This window comes from Schistocerca piceifrons, chromosome 9, assembly GCF_021461385.2.
Source record: "Schistocerca piceifrons isolate TAMUIC-IGC-003096 chromosome 9, iqSchPice1.1, whole genome shotgun sequence".
Taxonomy (NCBI): domain Eukaryota; kingdom Metazoa; phylum Arthropoda; class Insecta; order Orthoptera; family Acrididae; genus Schistocerca; species Schistocerca piceifrons.
This window is the reverse complement of record NC_060146.1, coordinates 59812374-59837163: the sequence shown is the minus strand read 5'-3', so window position 1 is coordinate 59837163 and position 24790 is coordinate 59812374. Positions and strand designations below refer to the sequence as shown.

Below are 24790 nucleotides of genomic sequence, written 5' to 3'. Positions count from 1 at the left end.
ACGCTGTCTCCAGTCGCCATGGTTTTACCCAGCAAATAGGTTCTGAGAAAACTCGTACATGACACATAACCTAAAAAAATGATGAAAAATTTAGAATTACATTTTATATCAAAACCCTATAATATTTCCCGACTGGCTACTTGTCCTGCACATACTATGGTACAAATGCTGTTGATAATCAGTTATCAACACATATACTGGAATGTGAGTGCAAGCATTAAAAAATTTGTTCCCCAAATTGTGCAAAGTTTATGGATCTTCACTCCCCACGCAATAAAAAAAAAAAAAAATGCCTCCACATACAGAAATCTAACGAACATAAATCCAGGGATGTGGCAGCCACTCTTCAAGACCCACTATACAATACACAAAAATGGTTCAAATGGCTCTGAGCACTATGGGACTTAACATCTGAGGTCATCAGTCCCCTAGAACTTATAACTACTTAAACCTAACTAACCTAAGGACATCACACACATCCATGCCCGAGGCAGGATTCGAAACTGCGACTGTAGTGGTCGCGCGGCTCCAGACTGAAGCGCCTAGAACCGCTCGGCCACACTGGCCGGCCATATACATCTCTGGGAAAATTGGATAGCAATAATGCATAGATAGTTACCTCATAATCATGTTGGCACGACTGTGCTGAGATATTGGTTGAGTGATGCACATTCTACATGCATTACGTAAACATGCGATTTATATCCAACCAAAATTCTCATTATTGATGTAAGGCTGACCCCAGATCCAAATATATAGAGTTACAATATTTCACTATTTCTGACTGTTATGAGCCGACATCAGAACTGGTATCTTGTTACCAGAGTGACACACTGACCAGTCATTTAATACCCATCTTGGTCGCTTGAAATCTTGATATAACAGCAACATTCATGTTACTTATGCATGTCTCTCTGGGGCTGCTGTTTGAGGACATGCATTGGTGTCACCTGTACTGTTGGGTCAACTACTGTTATCAACAAGTCACAAAGCCTTACTGAACAAGAGGCACATAGATATAATTTACTTCATGCTGAGTGTTTTCTCACAATTACCACTTCAGAATGTGTTAAAGTGATGGGTACGTTTGTGTTAGATACTACCACAGCGTGGCAGCATGCGTTTTGAGTGGCTTGGCGTAGAAACTTCGCTTGAGATAACATATGATCTGAACTAATAGAGGCAGCATTCTAGGATTTAGATCCTGATGTACTGTTTGTTCCTTCTTGAGGTAATGGTTGTACCACTGCTTTGAGGACTTGCATGTTTCAAGATTTGTGCATCGAATCTGCCTGAGATACAGTTTGCCAACCCTTTTCCATAACTGTCCTCCATTGGCACAGTTGGATCTTTGTGGACACAGATATAAAAAGTGTTTAGAGCGATCTCCAGATTGCAGATGCAGGGCATCTTCGAATTTTTGCCAAGATCTTCCAGCACATGAGTATACGTGTCACACTGATATTACTTTATCATACGGTTGTTTTTCTGCCAATCCATGAACATGTAGGTACCCTTATTATTACGGTGGCAGGTTCTACATCGGTCCAGTGCTGGTGCTGATGGTGGTGCACCCAGACGATGTTCAACACATCATGCTGACATCCAAGATGGTGGACCGCGACCCCTTCTTGTGTCACGCTATACGGACCTTTGCCGGCGATGGCTTACTCTCCGTCAATGGACGCCAGTGGAAGACGCACCGCAAGCTCATCAACCCAACATTCCATTCTGAGGTGAGTTGGCTAGCCCAGGTAAAACTTACTAAAATGTTCTGGACTACTGTCCCGTGATCGGATGAATTTCTTGTTGAAACACAACGATTCATCTCTGTTTTCAGAGGATATCTTCAAGGGTGCTGGTGGCTTTTGCACAACCTGTCTCGCTACAACCATCCTTCACATGTAAATCGTAGGCGCGAACTTAAAATTGGATTTCAAACAGAAGCTAATCTGACCACGTCCTAAATAGCAGAATAAAACTACTCAGTCTCACATTGTCGGCCATGAAAATTTATATTTTACGATATGCCTACGTATAACGCTTACTTTAATGCCAGCTGCACTGGTTATTCAAACAAGGTACTCTAAGCTGACTAACGTGTTTGTTAAAGACTTAACACGATTGTGTAAGATACACAATATATATATATATATATATATATATATATATATATATATATATATATATATATATATATATATTTTGCGTGGTCCACTGATCGTGACCGGGCCAAATATCTCACGAAATAAGCGTCATATGGAAAAACTACAAAGAACGAAACCTCTAGCTTGATGGGGGAAACCAGAAGATGCTATGGTTGGCCCGCTAGACGGCGCTGCCATAAGTCAAACGGATATCAACAGCTTTTTTAAAAAATAGGAACCACCATTTTTATTACATATTCGTGCAGTTCGTAAAGAAATATGAATGTTTTAGTTGGACCACTTTTTTCACTTTGTGATAGATAGCGCTGTAATAGTCACACACATACGGCTCACAATTTTAGATGAACAGTTGGTAACAGGTAGGTTTCTTAAAATTAAAATACGGAACATAGGTACGTTTGAACATTTTATTTCGGTTGTTCCAATGTGATACATGTACCTTTGTGAACTTATCATTTCTGAGAACGCATGATGTTACAGCGTGATTACCTGTAAATACCACATTAATGCAATAAATGCTCAAAATGATGCCCATCAACCTCAATGCATTTGGCAATACGTGTAACGACATTCCTCTCAACAGTGAGTAGTTCGCCTTCCGTAATGTTCGCACATGCATTGACAATGCGCTGACGCATGTTGCCAGGCGTTGCCGATGGATCACGATAGCAAATATCCTTCAACTTTCCCCACAGAAAGAAATCCGTGATGTCAGATCCGGTGAACGTGCTTCGACGATCAATCCACCTGTCATGAAATATGCTATTCAATACCGCTTCAACCGCACACGAGCTATGTGCCGGACATCCATCATGTTGGAAGTACATCGCCATTCTGTCATGCAGTGAAACATCTTGTAGTAACATCGGTAGAACATTACGCAGGAAATCAGCATACATTGCACCATTTAGATTGCCATCGATAAAATGGGGGCCAATTATCCCTCCTCCCATAATGCCGCACCATACATTAACCCGCCAAGATCGCTGATGTTCCACCTGTCGCAACCATCGTGGATTTTCCGTTGCCCAATAGTGCATAATATGCCGTTTTACGTTACCGCTGTTGGTGAATGACGCTTCGTCGCTAAATATCTTGTACCCAGTGTCAGAACTGTACACGACGTTTAATGTCGTCACCATGCTTTTCCTGGTGCATTGAAATATGGTACGGGTGCAATCGATGATGATGTAGCGTTCTCAGCAACGACGTTTTTGAGATTCCCGATCCTCACGCAATTTGTCTGCTACTGACGTGCGGATTAGCACGACAGCAGCTAAAACACCTACTTCAGCATCATCATTTGTTGCAGGTCGTCACGGACGTTTCACATGTGGCTGAACATTTCCTCTTTCCTTAAATACGGTAACTATCCGGCGAACGGTCCGAACACTTGGCTGATGTCGTCTTGGATACCGAGCAGCATACATAGCACACGCCCGTTGGGCATTTTGATCACAATAGCCATACATCAACACGATGTCGACCTTTTTAGCAATTGGTAAACGGTACATTTTTTTTTCCTTTATTGATTTCCAATTCCCCCCGAAGGGGGCGGGCTGGCAGCAACTTAGTACGCTGCTCTACAGCCTACAGGCTTTTATTTTAAAAAACGGAAGAAGAAAAGAAACAAGAAAAACAGGCGATAAAACGGTGACGTCAAGTGTAAAATGGCGGAAAAATGCGGAAAGTTAAAACAGAAAGCAAAAGGGGTTGGCAACGTTAATAAAAGACACAGGAATCAGACAAGTAACATAGTACACACACAAGTAAAAAAACACGGCGACAGTCTGGTTTCTGTTCGCAAGAGATAAAACGTTTGTGACTATTACAGCGCCATCGATCACAAAGTGAAAAAAGTGGTCCAACTAAAACATTCATATTTCCTTACGTACTACACGAATATGTATTAAGAAATGGGGGTTCCTATTTAAATAAAACGCAGTTGATACTCGTTTCACCTATGGCAGCGCCATCTAGCAGGCCAACCACAGCGTCATCTGGTTTCCCCCTTCAAGCTAGACGAGTTTCGTTCTTTGTAGTTATATATATAAGTTTTTTGCTGTGTTTGCACATAAAGGAACATTTTATTCACATCATAGACAGGCGGTAAGCTGTTTATTATCACTATTTCAATATAATACATCTGGGGACTGGTACCCTTCAACAGTTAACACGGGATTTCAAAAGAAAACGAATGAAATTTTTCACTCCAAAATATAATCATCTTCATCTGGATGAAAAGTGTTATAAGCTACAAACCACAGTGGACCGAAGATACACTGATGGAGAAAAACGTATGACTACCTGCTTAATAGCTCGTTTTCCCGTCCTTGGAATAAGAGTTACTTCGCTGATTTTACATATCAGGAATGTAACAGTTTGTTGGCGAATTTGTGAAAGTATGTGGCATTAGATGTCTGCGCACAGCTCTCGTAATTCGGGTCCGCTGATTTGCGAACGCGATGATGGCTCCCGATAGAGACCTGGAAGTGTTCCGCAGGATTTACATCAGGCGAATTTTAGTCGCCGAGGCATCAACGTGCGTTCACTAAATTGCTCATCAGAAAACTGTAGCACGGTTCTGGCTCTGACACACGGAAATTATACAGCTGGAAGATGATATCGCCATTGGGAATGACGTCAAGCATCCACGCCCAGTGGAGTCGCAACTGAAAACGTCGTTGGGTCAACATGTGAACACATAGGGGTGGTCTGCTATGGAGCTCCATGCTCAACAATATACGATGAACGGTGTGCTTTGAAACGCTTGGGCATGTACCAGCATTGTGCTCTTTGGGCAGAGATGCCATTGACCAACATCTATCCTAATTTACAGAACAGACAGTCCTCCGAGCTCCACGCTCTGCGAAGAGTCGTGGACGTCCTACCATTTAAAGGTTAGTAGTAGTTTCATTGTCTTTCTACGCCAATGGCCATTAAAACTGCTACACCACTAAGGTGCCGTGCTACAGACGCGAAATTTAACCGACAGGAAGATGATGCTGTGATATGCAAATGATTAGCTTTTCAGAGCATTCACACAAGGTTGGCGCCGGTGGCGACGCCTACAATGTGCTGACATGAGGAAAGTTCCCAGTCGATTTCTCATACACAAACAGCCTGGTGAAACGTTGTCGTGTAAGGAGGAGAAATGCGTGCCATCACGTTTCCGACTTCGATAAAGGTCGGATTATAGCCTATCGCGATTGCGGTTTATCGTATCTCGACATTGCTGCTCCCGTTGGTCGAGATCCAATAACTGTAGCGGAATATGGAATCGGTGGGTTCAAGAGGGTAAAAGGGAACGCCGTGCTAGATACCAACGGTCTCGTATCACTAGCAGTCGAGATGACAGGCATCTTATCCGCATGGCTGTAACCGATCGCGCAGCCACGTCTCGATCCCTGAGTCAACAGATGGGGACGTTTGCAAGACAACGACCTTCTGCACGAACAGTTCGACGACGTTTGCAGCAGCATGGACTATCAGCTCGGAGACCATGGCTGCGGTTACCCTTGACGCTGCATCACAGACAGGAGCGCCTGCGATGGTGAACGACGTACCTGGGTGCACGAATGGCAAAACGTCATTTTGTCGGATGAATCCAGGTTCTGTTTACAGCATCATGATCGTCGCTTACACGTCTCGGTCACATCTTGTTCGCATTGACGGCACTTTGAACAGTGGACGTTACATTTCGTATGTGTTACGACCCCTGGCTCTACCCTTCATTCGATCCCTGCGAAACCCTACATTTCAGCAGGATAATGCACGACCGCATGTTGTAGGTCCTGTACGGGCCTTTGTGGATACAGAAAATGAATGACTTCTACCCTGGCCAGCAAATTCACCAGATCTTTCACCAATTGAAAACGTCTGGTCAATGGTGGCCGAGCAACTGGCTCGTCACAATACGCCAGTCACTACTCTTGACGAACTGTGGTATCGTGTTGAAACTGCATCGGCATCTGTACCTGTACACGCTGTACAAGCTATGTTTGACTCAATGCCCAGGCATATCAAGGCCGTTATTACGTCCAGAGGTGGTTGTTCTGGGTACTGATTTCTCAGGATCTATGCACTCAAATTGCGTGAAAATGTAATCACATGTCAGTTCTAGTATAATACAGGGTGATTCAAAAAGAATACCACAACTTTAAAAATGTGTATTTAATGAAATAAACATAATATAACCTTCTGTTATACATCATTACAAAGAGTATTTAAAAAGGTTTTTTTTCACTCAAAAACAAGTTCAGAGATGTTCAATATGGCCCCCTCCAGACAATCGAGCAATATCAACCCGATACTCCAACTCGCGCCACACTCTCTGTAGCATATCAGGCGTAACAGTTTGGATAGCTGCTGTTATTTCTCGTTTCAAATCATCAATGGTGGCTGGGAGAGGTGGCCGAAACACCATATCCTTAACATATCCCCATAAGAAAAAATCGCAGGGGGTAAGATCAGGGCTTCTTGGAGGCCAGTGATGAAGTGCTCTGTCGCGGGCAGCCTGGCGGCCGATCCATCGCCTCCGTTAGTTGCCGTTCAGGTAGTTACGGACAGATAAGTGCCAATGTGGTGGCGCTCCATCCTGCTGAAATATGAATTGTTGTGCTTCTTGTTCGAGCTGAGGGAACAGCCAATTCTCTAATATCTCCAGAGAATGTGGAACGAGTTGGAGTATCGGGTTGATATTGCTCGAGTGTCTGGAGGGGGCCATATTGAACATCTCTGAACTTGTTTTTGAGTAAAAAAAAAACCTTTTTAAATACTCTTTGTAATGATGTGTAACAGAAGGTTATATTATGTTTCTTTCATTAAATACACATTCTTAAAGTTGTGGTATTCTTTTTGAATCACCCTGTATATTTGTCCAATGGATATCCGTTTATCATCCGCATTTCTTCTTGGTGTAGCAATTTTAATGGCCAGTAGTGTACCTTTTTCAAAAGACGCTCACGACAGTAGCATATGAATATTCGCCCAGCTTGGCAGTCTTCAAGATACTCGTTCACAGGTCACCTATCTCAATGGATTTCCCCATTGGCAGCGCATATCTTCGCTAAGGTGATCCACACCCCTCTCTGTTCAAATGGTTCAAATGGCTGTAAGCACTATCGGACTTAGCATCTGAGGTCATCAGTTTCCTAGAACGTAGAACTACTTAACCTGACTAACCCTTAGGACATCACACACATCCATGCCGGAGGCAGGATTCGAAGCTGCGACCCGGCCTGTGTGACCGAGCGGTTCTAGGCGTTTCAGTCCGGAACCGCGCTGCTGCTATGGTCGCAGGTTCGAATCCTGCCTCGGGGAGGGATGTGTGTGATGTCCCTAGGTTAGTTAGGTTTTAGTAGTTCTACGTCTAGGGGACTAATGACCATAGTGCTTAGAGCCATTAGAACCATTTGAATTCGAACCTGCGACCGTAGGAGCAGCACGGTTCCGGACTGCAGCGCCTAGAACCCCTTGGCCACAGCGGCCGGCTCCGTCTCTATTCCGCTTACATATTCGTAGCGCGTATTCAGGTGCCTGGAACGTCACCAGGCTGCGTTCACACTCACGGTTGGGTAGTGGTCACAATGTTTTCGCTTATCTTTGCGGACCGAACAAAACCCTGTGGCACGCAGTTCCAGATCGTTCCAATTTAGCGTGTGTCTTGCTATGTGCTGAACAAAGAAGCTGCACTCCCTGGTTTCTATCATGTATATAATCTCCACCTTCTGCCAGTTGGAGTTGGAGAGGAAGCTCATTGAGAGTGTGTGTCGAATTCCAGCTGCTAGAGGGATTCCTGGAGGCCTTCCACGAGGGTGGTCTCTATCTGAGCGAGCGTCTGGCCAGGACTGGAGGCGCCACTGTCGAAGTCCACCCACCTGCGGCTGTGGCAGCCCTCCGCGCCATCTCCAGCACTCTCATTCGCGTCAACCCTGACGTCATATTGCCAGGCCCCATGCCAGAGGAGGAGGTCTCTACTGCCTTGTGTAACGCCATGAGTTCCATCCAGGTAAGGCAGATTAAAACAGCGAGTTTACCGACTCTCTGTCTAACTACGGCATTTTATGCTGCTAAGTCTAAATCTGTACCCAAAGGCCAACTTACGATCCTTATCGTAGAAAACAGTCTACACTGTCCTGGACGGCGAGTGTTTTTAGAGACGTTGGTGTCTTCAGGAACCATCTATGTAGTGAGATATGATTGCCCACTTTCCCTATACAGGGTGTTACGAAAAGGTACGGCCAAACTTTAAGGAAACATTCCTCACACACAAATAAAGAAAATATGTTATGTGGACATGTGTCCGGAAACGATTACTTTCCATGTTAGAGCTCATTTTATTACTTCTCTTCAAATCACATTAATCATGGAATGGAAACACACAGCAACAGAACGTACCAGCGTGACTTCAAACACTTTGTTACAGGAAACGTTCAAAATGTCCTCCGTTAGCGAGGATACATGCATCCACCCTCCGTCGCATGGAATCCCTGATGCCCTGATGCAGCCCTGGAGATTGGCGTATTGTATCATAGCCGTCCACAATACGAGCACGAAGAGTCTCTACATTTGGTACCGGGGTTGCGTAGACAAGAGCTTTCAAATGGCCCCATAAATGAAAGTCAAGAGGGTTGAGGTCAGGAGAGCGTGGAGGCCACGGAATTGGTCCGCCTCTACCAATCCATCGGTCACCGAATCTGTTGTTGAGAAGCGTACGAACACTTCGACTGAAATGCGCATGAGCTCCATCGTGCATGAACCACATGTTGTGTCGTACTTGTAAAGGCACATGTTCTAGCAGCACAGGTAGAGTATCCCATATGAAATCATGATAACGTGCTCCATTGAGCGCAGGTGGAAGAACAGGGGGCCCAATCAAGACATCACCAAGAATGCCTCCCAAATGTTCGCAGAAAATCTGTGTTAATGACGTGATTGTACAATTGCGTTCGGATTCTCGTCAGCCCACACATGTTGATTGTGAAAATTTACAATTTGATCACGTTGGAATGAAGCCTCATCCGTAAAGAGAACATTTGCACTGAAATGAGGATTGACACATTGTTGGATGAACCATTAGCAGAAGTGTACCCGTGGAGGCCAATCAGCTACTGATAGTGCCTCCACACGCTGTACATGGTACGGAAACAACTGGTTCTCCCGTAGGACTCTCCATACAGTGACGTGGTCAACGTTACATTGTACAGCAGCAACTTCTCTGGCGCTGACATTAGGGTTATCGTCAACTGCACGAGGAATTTGCTCGTCAATTGCAGGTGTCCTCGTCGTTCTAGGTCTTCCCTAGTCGCGAGTCGTAGGCTGGAATGTTCCGTGCTCCCTAAGACGCCGATCAATTGCTTCGAACGTCTTCCTGTCGGGACACCTGCGTTCTGGAAAGCACTGATGTGCTTGATGCTAGTACTGTAGAGCAATGAGTCGCATGTCAATAGAAACACCGAAGTCAACATTACCTTCGTTCAATTGGGCGAACTGGCGGTGAATCGAGGAAGTACAGTACATACTGACGAAACTAAAATGAGCTCTAACATGGAAATTAAGCCTTTCCGGACTCATGTCCACATAACATCTTTTCTTTAGTTGTGTGCCGTACCTTTTTGTAACACCCTGTATATGATGTGATAGACAAGTGAGTAGCAATCGCCAAATGTCTGCTGATGACACTGTAGTATGCGGAATTCGGTCGTCGTTGAATAACACTAGAGGATACAGGATTACTTAGATGCAGTATCAATTTGGTGTTAGGAATGGAAACTTCGTCTAAATTTGGGAAAAGTATTAGTTAATTTGGGTGAGAAGAAAATTAGTATTGCGCTTGTTGACAAGTCGTCACTGTTAAATTTCTAGGTATCCGCCCTCGGTAGCTGAATGGTCAACGTGACGGACTGACAGTCCTCTGGATTTGGGTTCGATTCCTTGATGGGTCGGGGAAATTTCTCCAGATTAGATTAGTTTTTCGTTCCATAGATCTGTGCTGAGGAGATCCTCGTGGATGTGGAACTTGTAAATTTTTTTTAAGCTGAAATAACAACACTAATTGTATGAATATAAACAATACTTTATTTGTTTCTATTAAAAAATTCGTCAGTGGAATTGAAGGAGTTGGCCACTAATAAGTCTTTCAGGCTCCTTTTAAACTGATCTTTATTTGGAAATAATTTTTTTATGTCTGCTGGTAAATGATTGAAGATGAGTGTTCCTGAGTAGTGGACCCCTTTTTGAACTAAAGTAAGTGCTTTTAAGTCCTTGTGCAGATCATTTTTGTTCCTGGTATTGTATGAATGAACTGAGCTGTTTGTTGGAAAAAGAGATATATTATTTAGGACAAATTCCATTAAGGAGTAAATATACTGAGAGGCAGTAGTTATTCTTTGAAGAGGTTTCTACAGGTCATCCTTGAATTTACTCCACAAATAATACGTATTACACGCTTTTGGACTCTGAAAACATTTGTTTGACTTGAAGAGTTACCCCAAAATATTATACCATATGACATTATGGAATGAAAGTAGGCAAAGTATGCAACCTTTTTCATTTTTATGTCACCTATGTCTGCTAACACTCGAGTTGCAAATACAGATTTGTTAGGGCGTTTCTGCAGTTCTGTGGTGTGCACCTCCCAACTGAATTTATTATCAAGTTGCAATCCCAGGAATTTAAGACTGTCAACCTCTTCTATCTGCTCTTCTGCATACTTTATGCATATGCTGGGTGGAAACCTCTTACAATCTTTTCGAAGTTTAATGTCAGTGAGTTGGCTTTAAACCATTTATTAATATCCATGAAAATATCATTAGCAGATCTTTCTAGAACTACACTCGACATACTATTTATTGCAATACTTGTGTCATCTGCAAACAAAACGAACTCTGCTTCTGTCAGTGTAACTGATGAGAGATCATTAATGTACACGAGAAAAAGCAATGGCCCTAAGATGGATCCTTGTGGGACACCACGTAATTTCTTCCCATTATGATTATGACTGATGACTTAATTCTCTAGTCCCTTGCACTGACACCCTTTGTTTCCTGTTAGCGAGGTATGACTTGAACCATTTTGCAGCACTGCCCATGACACCATAGAATTCTAATTTATTTAAAAGGATGTTGTGGTTCACACAATCGAATGCCTTTGACAAATCACAGAAAATGCCTGCAGCTTGTAACTTATTATTTGATGAATTAGCCTTCTCGATATCAGAACCCTTCAGAAATCCAAACTGTGTTCTTGATAATATGTTATTTGTAGTCAGATGGTTGAGAAGCTCCGACCAGGGACTGGGTGTTGTGCTGTCCTCATCATCACCCTATCATCCTCATCGACTGCAGGTCGTCAAAGTGGTGTCAAACTGAAAGATTGGCACCCAGCTAACGGTCTGCCCAATGGGGGGCCCTAGCCATATGATCAAATAAAGGAATAAATGCAAAGTTGCAAAGTGAAATGTAATGGAATGAGAAAGTGAGGTCGGTTCTAGGGATGTGACTGCCAAATCGGTTTGTTGGGAGAATTATTGGAAAGTGTAGTTCATCCAAACAGGGGACTGCACACAGAAATCTCGTGTGACCCATTCTCCAGAACTGCTCGAGCGTTTCAGGTACCCACCAGGTCGGATAAAGGAACACATGAAGCAGTGCAGAGGCCTGCTGCTCGTTTTATTGCGGTAGTTTTGATCAAAACTGGAGTATTATGGTAACGCTCCATGAACTCAAATGGAGATCTCTGGGGGGGAAGAGGACTCTTTTTGTAACTAACAACTTAGAACATTTAGAGAACTGGCACTGGCTACAAACTTCACAACAGTCGATGACGGAGTCTGAAATATTGGCGTTTGGTTTGGGCGGCCAAAATAGAGTCCTCATGTATATAGGTAAATATCCGAGCAGTGGGTTGATCTGTGTGGTGGTATCAAAAGTATGTTAGGAGTTGGGGTCCTGTATGGCACTAAAACGAGCTCCTCATCAGGCTTCAAGCTGTGAAGGCCCAAATGGTGCCTAATGGCCGCTGTGTCTTCCTCTGCCTTATGGCGACAGGTGGATGCAGTATGGAGGGGTATGTGGTCAGCACACTGCTCTCCTGTGGTCTTAGAAATCAAGGTATGAAGGAGCCTAAACCAAGCGGTGCTAATGCGTGTAAAATTCTGTCATCTTCGGAATCCAACAGACCATGTTCAGCTTTATATTTCCCTTGAAACTCCATACCCAACCCAGACAACCCTAGTTGTCACCTTCATAGTTTAGATATTGTAGGTGCACAACATCAGCAGGAGTTGTATCCGAAACACCAAGATAGTCAATGTATAAACACATGGAAGTCTTGTTAGTTAGATTTTTATTTGCCAGGAATATGCTCTATTCACAGTTGCTTTAGGAAGTACATGTAAAGTCCTATAGTCACACAACTGCATAGTTTAAGTACTGAGATAGCCTCTTAACGTAGCTAAAGTACTGAATGGCTTTCAAGAACCGTAAGCCCCATCCTATTCTAGTTCCTAACTTCAAAAATTGACTATGCCGCGGACTGATAATTGAGGGTAAGCCGTAATGGCGACCAAGTAAACAGTTGAATGCGATCTACCGCTCCAGTGAAGATCTTCACGCAAATCTTTCATTACCTCTCAGCACGTTTGCTCCTCTCGAGGCTCCAGTAACTACTGTGCATGTCGACGTCAGAGCAACAAGTAAAGTGTAATGTGCCAGACAGTAGGTGTGTTGACTGGAGAGTGAATTCACGTCTCTCTCTTTTACTCAGCACTCAAGTAGATACATCCTTCCGTGCGGCCTTAAGGCTCGTCTCAGCAGCCATCCAGGAGCTTGCCTTTGCTCCACCCTCTCCCAGCAGCGTCTGGCATTATTCTTCCAAACCCTAGCAGTGTCTTTTCTCTTCAAACTGTCAGCATGAGGTGTTCTCTTTCTGGGCGCTCTGTAACTTTTCTGTTACTGTCAGAGAAGGGATCTCGTCCGTCAGTGGTGGTAGACATTGAGAGTTCTGTCCTGTGGAACTCAAGTAAAGTTTGAAACAATCTCCTACTCTTGCAGTTTCCAACCAATAGTGCTCCAGGGTCTGGAGGCGGGCAGATAATCTATACCACTCCATCGAACAATTTCCAAACAGATATGGCCGACACACAGGTGTGGCCGTGAATGTGTGCTCTACAAAAAGTAACAGTAGGATCCAAACCGAACTCTAGGTTCTAAAATTTAAATCGAATGTTATTTTGTAGTGTCCCTCCTGAGGTACCGAAGATGCTGGCCTGTGGAACGCGACACATGGCTAGAAATTCCTTATTCTTTTAAAAGGCTTCTTCGAACAATGCCAATGTCTTCTCGACAGAAAAAATCTATCTCGTGTCCAACTCAGAGAAGGTGGGATGAGGGATATGAATGGACTTGGGTGTCAGTCTGGCTACATGAAGCTGAAACCAAGCCTCTGACTCTGAACATTCTTATGGTAGCCTGCTTCCTCTAAGGTTCGTATCTTATGCTAACCCTCTGATAGATTCCCAACTGTGCACTCCCCTTACCATACCCACAAGAGACAAATACCTCCTGAACAGACCTTGAAGGCCCAAAGGTACCGACCGGTGGCCATGTCGTCCTCAGCCCTTTGGCATCACCAGATGTGAATACAGAGGGGCATGTGGTCAGCACACAGATTTCCAGGCCGTTGTTCAGTTTTCACGACCAGTGCTGCTCCTCCTCAATCAGGTAGCTCCTCAATTGGCCACACAAAGGCTGAGTGCACCTTGCTTACCATTGGCAGACCCAGACAGTGACCCATAACCAAAAGAGAGGTGAACAGAGATTAACAAAGTGACTTCACTGGAGGTACGGAATCTTGTTTCCAATTACTATGCAGTGTCAGTGATAGACTAGTTGAGCAAGGGAAATGAACATAAAGATTCTGAAATATTTCTTGCCAGTTTCAGAGGAAATTGGTCGCGTGATACATTCCTACCAACTACCTAATCACATTCACATTTCACCTCATAAGGACTTCACTTTTCCTTCCCTTACTACATTGCTGTATCGCTTTCCCCTTCCCCTCTTCATTCTCTCCTTGCCCGTTCGCCTCGAAATAATGGCGCCACCGATATCGCTGAATACTAGTCCCTTCTTGTCTGCCAACATCCACTCCCACTCCTTCGATACTACACATCAATCGATGATATTCATTAGTAAATTCTCATTTAACTGCAAGTACATAGTATTTTATACTGAATAAAATCATGACATGTATAAAACAGATGTGCGGTAAATCACGTAGAATAATAAAAGAACGACATGCGTTCAAAACAACAAGAAGTTGCAAAACAATTTTTAAAAAATGGTTCAAATGGCTCTGAGCAATATGGGACTTAACTTCTGAGGTCATCAGTCCCCTAAAACTTAGAGCTACTTAAACCTAACTAACCTAAGGACATCACACACATCCATGCCCGAGGCAGGATTCGAACCTGCGACCGTAGCGGTCGCGCGGTTCCAGGCGGTAGCGCCTAGAACCGCTCGGCCACTCCGGCCGGCCAAAACAATTAATACACAGGTGTTCAAAATTAAAGCAACAAACGGAAATTTTGCAGGGCTGCGTTTATTTTGCCTCAAAACAGTGTAAACAGGTGATAGTAAAATAAAAACAATGTGAAGAATACAGAACGCAGACACCTGCAACATGCGTAATGAAAGCCAACAGTTTTCCTCGATTTTTTCCAACTTAGCGGATTTGCACAGAGCTGGTTAGTGTGCTCAGTGAGGCGTTTGACCACCTCTGGGAGTAATAAAGGCCCGACTACGATAGGGCATGCTGTGGATGATGTCATCTATCTCATGTTGAGGCAATAAGGCCAGTTCTTCCCTCAGAGCAGCTCGCAGGTCTTGGAGAGTTGTTGGTGGATACTGACGTGATACAACCCGTCTCCCAAGTGCACCGAGACGTGCTCTATGGGATTCAAATTGGGGGAGCGAGCAGGTCACGCCCTGTGTGTATATCTTCCGTTTACAAGAAAACAACAACCACTCGTGTTCTGTAAGGTCGAACATTATGATCCACCAGTACGGCGTCTGGGCCCACAGCACTTCACAACAACCGGATATGTCGTACCAAGGTCTCGTCACGATACCTGATAGCAGTGAAACCTTGTAGATTTAACTGTACAGTTTCATGAACAGATGTTCGAGCGGTCAACATATTCCCTGCCCACACCATTAGTTGTCCTCTTCGGTATTAGTCTCTTTCCACGATGTTTGGGTCTCGAAATAGTGTTCCACTTTCCCTTCTGATGCGAATCCATCGAGACTCACTCTCCAGACTAAATCGGGACTCATCTCTGAAAACAACATAGGCCCACTGTTCGACCGCCGAGGTGGCGTGTTGATGACTCTAGTCTAGACTTTCCCTTCTGTGAAGATAAGTCAGAGGTACACATGCAGCAGGCCTCCGACAATAAAGGCCACTCTGCCGGAACCTTCTGCATCGTTTGCCCCGATACAACTCGTCCATGGGTACAGTGAACTCCCATGGCAGTTGTCGTGCAGTATTAAAGCGTTACTGTCGTGTCCTTACAGGCAAATAACGGGCCTCTCCTTTGAAGTCACACTTGGTTGGCCTGCTCCAGTGTTTGGGATACAGTTTCAGTCTCTATACACTGTTGCCACATCCGGGAAACAAGAAACGAGTCACACTAACAAGGGGACCTCCCCATAGCAACCCCCTCAGATTTAGTTATAAGTTGGCACAGTGAATAGGCCTTGTAGAACTGAACACAGATCAATCGAGTAAAGAGAAAGAAGTTGTGTGGAACTATGAAAAAAATAAGCAAAATATACAAACTGAGTATTCCATGCGCAGGATAGGCAACATCAAGGATACTCTTAGCTCAGCAGCGCTGTGGTCCCGTGGTTAGCGTGAGGAACTGTGGAATGAGAGGTTCTTGGATCAAGTCTTCCCTCGAGTGATAAATTTAATTTTTTTTATTTTTAGACAATTATTATCTGTCCGTCCGTCCGTCCGATGCGAGGTAACTGCGCCGTAGTATGGGGACGCTACACCTAAACAAACGTCGAACGCTACACCTAAACAAACGTCGAAACACACGACGTCAGTCGACTACAGCGCACGGAAGAGAGAGTATTGCTGCTAATGAGGCTCGCTGGCTGGCAGCTGACTGTTCGCTACTTTGGACGAGAGTGCATTAAATACGTGAGACGTATTCCGTGGGCAATATGAAACCAGCAAATATAGCTCGCACGGTTTTGCGGTGCGGTCGCAAAATACAGAAACTAAACTTATTACAGTGAACAGAGACGTGAATGAAGGAACAGACAGATCATAACTTTGCGAAAATAAACAGAGTAAACGTTTCACTCGAGGTAAGACATGAACCAAGGACCTCTCGTTCCGCAGCTGCTCACGCTAACCACGGGACCACGGCGCTCCTGAGCTCACACTCTCCTTGATGTTGCGTATCTTACGCATGGACTACTCAGTTTGTATATTTTGCTTATTTTTTTCATAGTTCCACACAACATCTTCCTGTTTTCTCGATTGATCTGTGTTCAGTTTTTCTAGGCCTATCCACTGTACTAACTTATAACTAAATGTGAGGGGGGTGCGATGGGGAGGTTTCCTTGTAAGCCATCGGGTCACATCAGTTTGCGACTGTCTTGCTTCCTTTCTCTGGCCCTCCTTTGCAGAGAGTCTTGTAGAATGTTCTCTGTGCCATACTGCTCCGTCTGTGACTGTGTACGCAACGATTATGGATATGGGGCTACCTGGAACACATTAATTCGTTTCATAGCTACCGTGACATCATCGTTGGCGTGGTTGTCCGTTGACCAGAATGCCATCTTCGTTGCAGAACCCGATCGTACGGACATCCGGTTGACAATTTGTATGATTATATCGTGAATTAGACACAGGACGTGGAAACAGTGGTTTGTTGCTTTAATTTTGGACGCCAGTGTATTAGGTTTGTGTTATTGTATGGGGGTGTGCAAGTACAAATTTTTAAATTCTAAAAATTAAAAATGCAGCAAATGGAAATCCCAAAAGTGACTACTAATGCTCTCGATGACTGCTCATATACAAACACTGATGTCAGCCAGGCCAACACCGACCTTAAGAGATGCAAATATAATATTTTGCTCTCAAAATTGACAAGTTCTTAAGTGCTCAAAAATTGCGACACTGTTGATAGCACGTGTTAGAATTACTTAATAATGGGTGTCTTTGTAATCGTCCCTGAAAAGTACAGAAAGAAAATTTCAAAATACAACAATCAGATCACTGTTAGGTAATACATAGTTCGTCGTATGGATTGTTTCTAGGGAAGGCTCGATACGCAAGAAAATATGGAAACTGAATCGTTAGTGCTTACAGTCTCAGTAGATCTTCTCACAGAAAAGTGACAAGATTCACAGGTCCGAATTAAAAATTAGTCCTTTTCCACATTACTAAGTGTGTTCAGCTTTATAAATTTCGGCAATTCCGTGTTATACGAAAAATTTATTTGAGGCTTCGTGACTGTCATTAAAAATGTTCGTTCTCTAATAAACACATAATGAAAGAAGATAATGTCGTTAGTGGAAGTATTATTTTTGTCTATGAATAGCATGACTCGGAATTGAAGTGCATAACAGGAGTTCATGTTCGTCCCCAAATGTGTAACTTGAAACATGTGTAGCACACAATGTTTCTGGAAAGTTCCTTCTGTAGACTTTTCACTCATATTTGTTGATGACGCCGGTGGTGTGAAAGCCCGGCTGAAAGTTCACATTGCCAGCGTGGTTCAATGATCTTCACCACATCGCCTCATGCGATGCAGAACAGGTAGGTTAGTGACTACCATGAGAAGGTGAAGCGCCCATTAATCACCTGTAGAAGTGTCTCGGCTCTGTTGGAATGGGCAGGCAGACAGAAAACCCGGCCACCGGGGGGATACTTGTCTACCTGTGGGCGAAGCTGGCATATGCGGAGAGGAACTGGCCGCAACTGGAGTGGAAAGTGGCAGGCTCATCCTTGAATTACCATACTCTGTTTACAATCTACATTTCGTAGGACAGCTCTGAAACACAAGGATCATGAACTTAACATGAGTTGACAAAGCATTAAGGTTTCTAATTGGATCATCGTAACTGCAAAGTTCGTAATATATTCTATTTACCATACCTGAACTGTAATCTGTATTACATATACTTTTTACTCTTACAAATTCCTACCATTCATGTGTGATATTATTCTGTAAAATCTCTTAATTGTCTTAACATAGTTTGCAAACTCCTGTCGCCAGTTTTGTAAAGGCCTCGTCGCTACTGCTGTGGAGGCCGAGTTGCCACTGTTGTTACGGCAGGCCGAGTTTGTGAGTCCATGAAACGCCTTCTGGTGCAGTACACAGCTAAGGCAATTTCTCCCTGCCACTATTACACAGCTATAGGCAACGGCCTTGCTGCAGTGGGTACACCGGTTCCCGTCAGATCGCCGAAGTTAAGCGCTGTCGGGCGTGGCCGGCATTTGGATGGGTGACCATACGGGCCGCCATACGCTGTTGCCATTTTTCGGGGTGCACTTAGCCTCGTGATGCTAATTGAGGACTACTCGACCGAATAGTAGCGGCTCTGGTCAAAGAAAACCATCATAACGACCGGGAGATTGGTGTGCTGACCACACGCCCCTCCTATCCGCATCCTCCGCTGAGGATGACACGGCGGTCGGATGGTCCTCATGGGCCACTTGTGGCCAGAAGACGGAGCGCTTACACAGCTATGCACCAGGGTAATAGAATGAAGGTTCTACAACACTGCAACAAATTAGAAACAAAGTCAAAACAATGCATTAAAACGGTTTACTTTTCTTTGTGACTAGTTGAATAATGAAATCCGCAACACTGCTAGTAATATAACACAAGAAAGCCCTCAATGGCTAAGTGTAAATAATGGTTGGTGGACTTCACAGTAATAGCAAATCCAAATGCAACAATAGTCTGTTCACTTGTAAGACTTCACTAAACGACTTTCCCTGTAAGTCAGCCCTAGACGATGATCTGTAAACAAGTAGGCGAGACCTGCTCTTCTGTCTTCCGAATAGGCTTCTGCCCGTTGTCGTCCGGTCACTGGATCACTGGTGGATTGTACTCGGCTGGCAGTTGACCGAGGCGAAGTCGATATCTTCATCCTCAGGACAGCCCGTAATACACAGACGAGTCACACGCTGTTGGTTGTTTGTGCACACATACCTTTACATGACATAGGTTACAAAAGTAATAAGGCACACAGTGGCTCATGTAACTGGCATAGACACAACTACAACAACGTGAGCTTGTTGTAGTTAGCTTTGTTGCTAAACACTGTTACCTCGACTCCCTTAGGCAGCCAATAGTAATAACACTGTGCATCTTGCTACATCAGCATTAACATCCAAGACCTCCTTATTGCGCAACTAAATCCTATATCTCATCCAATGCACTCACTACTGTAATTGTTTAAATACTGCTTCAGCAGCTTAAACCTCGCTGAAAAATCGTTCACACACTACTCATCACTACCCCTCTCTTCTTCTCATCACGCTGATAGCTAGGAACTCGTTTATTTAATACTCAAAAAGTTTCTCAAGGTAGGGAATGTGTCGTTTACCATTCAACCTTTGACTCCTCATGGTCTCAGTTTCCACAATATTATCATTAGTTCCCTTCTTGGCTTTGAATGGCACTGTTTTTTCTAAAACTGCTCCATAACTCATGTTGTTGTTGTGGTCTTCAGTCCAGAGACTGGTTTGATACAGCTCTCCATGCTACTCTATCCTGTGCAAGCTTCTTCATCTCCCAGTACCTACTGCAACCTACATCCTTCTCAATCTGCTTAGTGTATTCATCTCTTGGTCTCCCTCTACGATTTTTACCCTCCACGCTGCCTTCCAGTATTAAATTTGTGATCCCTTGATGCCTCAGAACACGTCCTACCAACCGATCACTTCGTCTGGTCAAATTGTGCCACAGCCTCCTCTTCTCGCCAGTTCTAATTAGTACCTCTTCATTAGTTACATGATCTACCCATCTAATCTTCAGCATTCTTCTGTAACACCAAATTTCGAAAGTTTCTATTCTCTTCTTGTCCAAACTATTTATTACGCCGGGAAAGCCTACGTAATCATATTTATCATCCACGTTTCACTTTCGTACATGGCTACACTTCATACAAATACTATCAGAAACGACTTCCTGACACTTAGATCTATAGTCGATGTTAACAAATTTCTCTTCTTCTGGAACGCTTTCTTTGGCATTGCCAATCTGCATTTTATAACCTCTCTAATTCGACCATCATCAGTTATTTTGCTCCACAAATAGCAAAACTCATCTTCTACTTTAAGTGTCTCATTTCGTAATCTAATTCCCGCAGCATCACCTGACTTAATTCGACTACATTCCATTACCCTCGTCTTGCTTTCGTTGATGTTCATCTTATATCCTCCTTTCAAGACACTGTCCATTCCGTTCAACTGCTCTTCCAAGTCCTTTGCTGTCTCTGACAGAATTACAATGTCATCGCCGAACCTCACAGTTTATATTTCTTCTCCATGGATTTTAATACCTACTCCGAACTTTAATTTTGTTTCTTTTACTGCTTGCTTAATATACAGATTGAATAGCAACGGGGATAGGCTACAACCCTGTCTCACTCCCTTTGCAACCACTGCTTCCCTTTCATGTCCTTCGACTCTTATAACTGCCATGTGCTTTCTGCACAAATTGTAAATAGCCTTTCGCTCCCAGTATTTTACCCCTGCTACCTTTAGAATTTGAAAGAGAGTATTCCAGTCAACTTTGTCAAAAGCTTTCTATAAGTCTAGAAATGCTATAAATGTAGGTTTATCTTTCCTTAATCTATCTTGTAAGATATGTGGTAGGTTCAGTATTGCCTCACGTGTTCCAACATTTCTATGGAATCCAAACTGATCTTCCTCGAGGTGAGCTTCTATCAGTTTTTCCATTCGTCTGTAAAGAATTTTGCAGCCGTGACTTATTAAACTAATAGATCGGTAGTTTTCACATCTGTCAACACCTGATTTCTTTGGGATTGGAATTGCTATATTCTTCTTGAAGTCTTAGGGTATGTCGCCTGTCTCATACATCTTGCTCACCACATGGTAGAGTTTTGTCCAGGTCTGGCTCTCCCAAGGCTGTCAGTATTTCTAATGGAATGTTGTGTACTCCCGGGGTCTTCTTTCGGCTTAGGTCTTTCAGTGCTCTGTCAAACATTTCACGCAATATCACATCTCCGATTTCGTCTTCATCTACATGCTCTTCCATTTCTATAATATTGTCCTTAAGTACATCGCAAGGACCCATCAGAACAGAATAGTTAAGCAACACCAAGCAATGAAATTTGTAATAGTACCAGTGGTTTTTGGTAGTTAATTACCTTAATTTACATTTTTATTCCGATTTTAGTAATGTATACAGAGCGATTGTTCGCGCCGTGTACAAACTCTAGGGATTGAGTGATGAGAGGATATGCAACAAAAAAGGCCTGGTAAACTTACGTCCGGAAATGTAACGTTTCCGTGCTAGAGACCATTTATTCAGCCAAACTTTGCTACAGAGTTTGCTGTCTAATACGCGCTTCATCATGCAGATGTTGTTGCAGTATGTGTTGAAAATGGTTTCCATGGGCCTCAAGGCATGTGTGTACGTGCAGTAGGATGTTATATTTCACGCGTTCACATCGGCCAGGCTGCATCCGAAGCGCCAAAGGCAGCATGAACACACTGCTCCAGTGTCTCCACATCTGGAATGGCCTCTGCATACACGATGCTTTCGAGATGGCCCCGTAACCAGGAATCCCACGGGTTGAGATCCGGCAAACGAGCAGGCCATGCAACTCGATCCCTTCGTCTGATTCATCGACCAGGGAAGACACAACTGAGATGCGTGTTGAGGTTAACGGCGAAGTGGGCTGGAGCTCCATGTAGCAACCATATAACCCCTCGAATCATCAATGGCACTTCTTGCAGCAGGGTTGGCAAAGTCAACAGCAAGTAACGCCCATAGTTCCGGCCTGTTAGTCGACGTGGAAGGAAGACTGCTACCAAAATACGCTCGGGAATTATCCTGGCCCACACATTCCAGCTGCACCGATGCTGATGATTCACTGTCACCATACCATGGGGGTTTTGCATACTATTCCACAGATGACTGTTATGAAAGCTGAAGATACTGATCCCAGCACGGGACTCACAACCCGAACCACATTCCACTGTTAAGCACTAATGAAGGACCGGGTCCCTTACGTCGATTGCACATAATTCATTAAGGTCAATCCAACACTTTTATTTCAAATACATAAATGAAGTTACATTTGAATCTGTCTGTCATTAAACAGGAATAAAAAAACAATTTCAATATCAACTGATTTAGTGCGTGAAGCACGACTTAAGCCAATAACCAGGTAAACTAAATTTGAATCTGTCTGACATTAAACAGGAATAAAAAAACAATTTCAATATCAGCTAATTTAGTGCGTGAAGCGCGAGTTAAGCCAATAACCAGGTAAGCTAAATTTGAATCTGTCTGGCATTAAACAGGAATTAAAAAAACAATTTTTTATCTGTTTAAATTACAGCATTAAGGAATCCCAAATCTTTCCCTTTTCTAGGCGGACGCTGAGCCAGAAACACAGAATGACACAAAAACACAGTTTTGCTGTGAAATCTTACAGGACACCCGGAAGCAGTAACAGACAAGGGGTCGGCACCCACAAATAACACAGGCTAAGAGTCAGGCTGGGAGCACATCCTACGAGAACTTGTTCACACTATGCTCACCACAAACTGTAGACATTCCGGCCGAACATCCGCTTGCGGTGGCTGCCAGAAGGACGAAGCAACCGACAGCCCCACGCCGTGCTTCTCACACAGGCACCTTAGTTTGTACAAACATCTGGGCCAACACCAACTCCGGACTCCGCTCTCACTGCGAGGCTTGGCACAGTTTATACGAAATGCCTTCCAGGCAACCAGTAACCGCCGCAGGAGTTTCACGATTCGCAAAGAGCCCCAGCGTAACAGACATCACACATGTGCTTACGCCCGAGCCACAACTCCGCCAATCTTACCGGCCGCCCAAACCGACTGCCTCTCGCCGTCCCGCGCGCCCCAGCCGAAAACGCAAAGATGCTCATTCCCGGGGACGCGCCAAAGATAACAAGCCGATCGCTGATGATCGACCAGCGATCTGGCTCAGATACCACTCCGTGTAAATGTGGCCTCATCTCTGAATCGGATAGATGACGCAAATCCCGGAACTGTGGTTGCCTGGTGAAGAAACCAGTGACAAAACTGCATCCGATGCGAAAAGTTTGTCGCTAGTAAACCCTGCACACGATCTAAGTGATGCCATGGAGAATGGCTTACCATATACCGGAGGGTCAACTACATGGTACTGACATGGCGGTCGCCTTCCACAGTGTTAATCACATTTTCCTCCAAGCCTGGTGTCCGAACATTTCGGGTACGTCCTTCACGGTTTCCTGCTTTCTGAAACGACCCTGTCTCAGACAATTGGCAAATAACTGGTGCAAACATTGAATGCCGTGGTTGCTGACGGCAGGGACAGGTCTCCTGATACAACCTCGCTGCCCCGTTGCCTCGTGCCTTTCCTTCAGTAAACACAACGTCGCAAAGCTCGAATACGGAACCACTGTGTACAACGCTGTATCACATCCACTACACAGTGAGTCAGCAAGAGAAGTGAACCGGACACAACATTACCAATTACTATGGCAGGAGAAGGCTCTGGGGCATGACATATGAGGAACACTGCCACCTTCTGGGAGGAAACCATGCATACCATAACTGAGGCTGCATGGTACAGCTTGTATTAGATCACCTCTGTAACAAAGTATGACTGAATAAACGCTCTCTAGCACTCACACCATGCATTTCCATTATAATTTAATTAGACATTTTTGTTCCGTATTCTCTCATCGAGCAAAGAATGAAATTTCAATGAAATCCAGACCATTAGCAACTCACAGACGTTGATAAAGATCAAAGGGGACAGTTGAAAATGTATGTCGCGCCCAGGACTCGAACCCAGCATCATCTTCTGCTTTCATAGGAGACGTTCTATCTGATTTTTTTTAACTGCTTACAGGTGTTGAAAAATATCAATATGGACAGTGGAAAATGTGTGTCCCAACCGGGACTCGAACCCAGGATCTCCTTCTTACATGGCAGACGCTCTGTCCGACGTTTTTTTTGTTGCTTTTCGCTGGCAAGAGCTTTTTTTATTTTTGCAGACGCACTATCCATTTTTTGTTTCTTATTTTATTTTTTATTTTATTTATTTTTTTTATTTTTTTTCAGGCTGCCGTTGCGCAATATAGGAAATGAAATGATTTATTGAGGGTTGTTTTTTTTTGTTTTATTTAATTTAATTTATTTTTTTTATAAGGAAGGGAAAATAAACATTTGTTCCAATTTGTAATGAGAATAGAAAGATCAAAGTATATATCATTTCCAGGCTGCCGTTGCTCAATATAAGAAATGAAATGTCTTCTTGAGTTTCTTTTTGTTTCTTTCTGCTAAGTAGTAAACAGAAAATTTTATGGTGCACA

At 43.8% G+C, this 24790-nt stretch overlaps 1 protein-coding gene across 1 annotated transcript in view; it reads left to right on the top strand.

Annotated features, from left to right (window-relative positions):
* The window catches only part of LOC124716702 (cytochrome P450 4C1-like), a 134327-nt gene that overhangs the window by 66448 nt on the left and 43089 nt on the right, over positions 1-24790 (top strand). Inside the window, exons 2-3 of the mRNA XM_047243244.1 lie at positions 1535-1736; positions 7951-8178. Of these exons, the coding sequence (XP_047099200.1) occupies positions 1535-1736; positions 7951-8178 (430 nt within the window). The remainder of the gene's footprint in view (positions 1-1534; positions 1737-7950; positions 8179-24790) is intronic.